Below are 1,652 nucleotides of genomic sequence, written 5' to 3'. Positions count from 1 at the left end.
TACTTTTCCTTTCTTAATTTATAAGTTTAGTGCTAATGGATAATATATGTAGTTTTTAAATGCTTCTAGTTAATATTATTTTTATATCCAAAATCTTACTTCTACTTCTTTCTTGATTTAATTTCAAAATTGCCTCCCTTAAATCAAGCTTTCATATTTATCATTCCAAGCATTTTCTTCAACTTGTAAAACAACTCAATCTTTAGAGGCTTAGTAAATATATCTGCAATTTATTCTTCAGTGGGACAATACTCGATCACCACTTCTTTCTCTACTATCAACTCTCTTATCTTATGAAACCGAATATCAATGTGCTTGGAACGTCCATGAAAAACCGGATTCTTACTCAGTGCAATTGCCGATTTATTGTCGCAATATATCTTTGTAGGACTTTTCTGTTTCTGATGTATCACTTCTAAAATTCTTCTCATCCATATTGTTTGAGTAGCACAACTGATTGTTGTAGTATATTCAGCTTCAGTAGTAGAAAGTGCAACAACTGGTTGTTTCTTCGAAGACCACGAAATAGCACCTGTGCCCAAATGAAATGCGTATCCTGACGTGCTTTTTCTTGTTTCTATATCTCTAGCCCAATCACTATATGTGTATCCAACAAGTTCCACTTCATTATTACTAGCATAAAAAATTCCATCAGTCAGTGCACCTTTGATATATCGAAGAATCCTCTTAGCTCCTTGCAAATGGCTAACACATGGTTCTTCCATGAATCTGCTGAGCAATCCAACTTCATAAACTATATCTGGTCTTGTCGCAGTCAAATATCTCAGGCTTCCGATCAAACTTTTATATTGGGTTGAGTCTACCCTTTTTCCATCATTTTCTCTTGTTAACTTCAACTTTTCTTCAACAGGTGTGTAAACTGGCTTTGAATGCTCCCTCTTGAACTTCTTCAGAATATCACTTGCATAGTTCTTTTGAGAAATGAAAATTCCATCATCTTGTTGGACAACCTCAATGCCAAGGAAATAAGACATTAGGCCCAAATCTATCATTTCAAAATGTCGAATCATAGCCTCCCTGAATTTTGTAATCATCTCTGAATTATTTCCAGTGAAAATCAAGTCATCAACATATAGGCACACAATAAGGACATCTCCAGGATCCATGTATTTGATATATGTAATACGGTGGGAGAACTGACTTTTTTAAATGGGCGGATAGCAAGAGTCGCCACCAACTTTTAGTTTATCCAATATATAGAAAGGCAAAAAGAACAGGAAAGACCTTTGAACGATTTTGAGTTCGGGGGGTAGGTTATACAAAGGGAAGGTGTAAGCACCCTTTGTATCCATGGTTATCCATGGGCTCTTAATTTCTTAGCTCACTTGTTTGTTTTCAAAAAGTTTGAAGTGTAGTGTGTGAATAGAAAAATATTTTGAATAAGGGCTTTAGCTTGTAAATAAACGTAGCCTTTTTTAATGGATTTGAAAAAGGGGTGTGAAAAGTAATTTGAAAGTTTGATTTGAATATGAGCAAGCATTTAAGAGTACATACCCCAAGAGTGGATCTTTCTTGTTCTTTAAGACTTTGATTTGAAAGGGCTATCCATACCATAAAGAGGGAAGGTAGTCCTTTCATTGGATTTAAAAAGGGTCATTGAAATTATCGTTCGCCATAAGACTGTCCCTGCC

At 35.1% G+C, this 1,652-nt stretch overlaps 1 protein-coding gene across 1 annotated transcript; it reads right to left on the bottom strand.

Annotated features, from left to right (window-relative positions):
• Positions 1 to 230: 230 nt before the first annotated feature.
• On the bottom strand, positions 231 to 1,127 carry LOC131613212 (uncharacterized mitochondrial protein AtMg00810-like). Its single transcript, XM_058884900.1, has one exon. It carries the CDS (start codon positions 1,125 to 1,127, stop codon positions 231 to 233), a length of 897 nt encoding a protein of 298 aa, XP_058740883.1.
• Positions 1,128 to 1,652: the final 525 nt, after the last annotated feature.

The sequence above is a fragment of the Vicia villosa genome, linkage group LG6, assembly GCF_029867415.1.
Source record: "Vicia villosa cultivar HV-30 ecotype Madison, WI linkage group LG6, Vvil1.0, whole genome shotgun sequence".
In the NCBI taxonomy this organism is placed as follows: domain Eukaryota; kingdom Viridiplantae; phylum Streptophyta; class Magnoliopsida; order Fabales; family Fabaceae; genus Vicia; species Vicia villosa.
This window is presented reverse-complemented; position numbering and strand designations above follow the sequence as displayed.

Coding starts and splice junctions, on each gene's coding strand:
- LOC131613212 (XM_058884900.1), bottom strand. CDS start 1,127: ATGGATCCTGGAGATGTCCTTATTGTGTGCCTATATGTTGATGACTTG.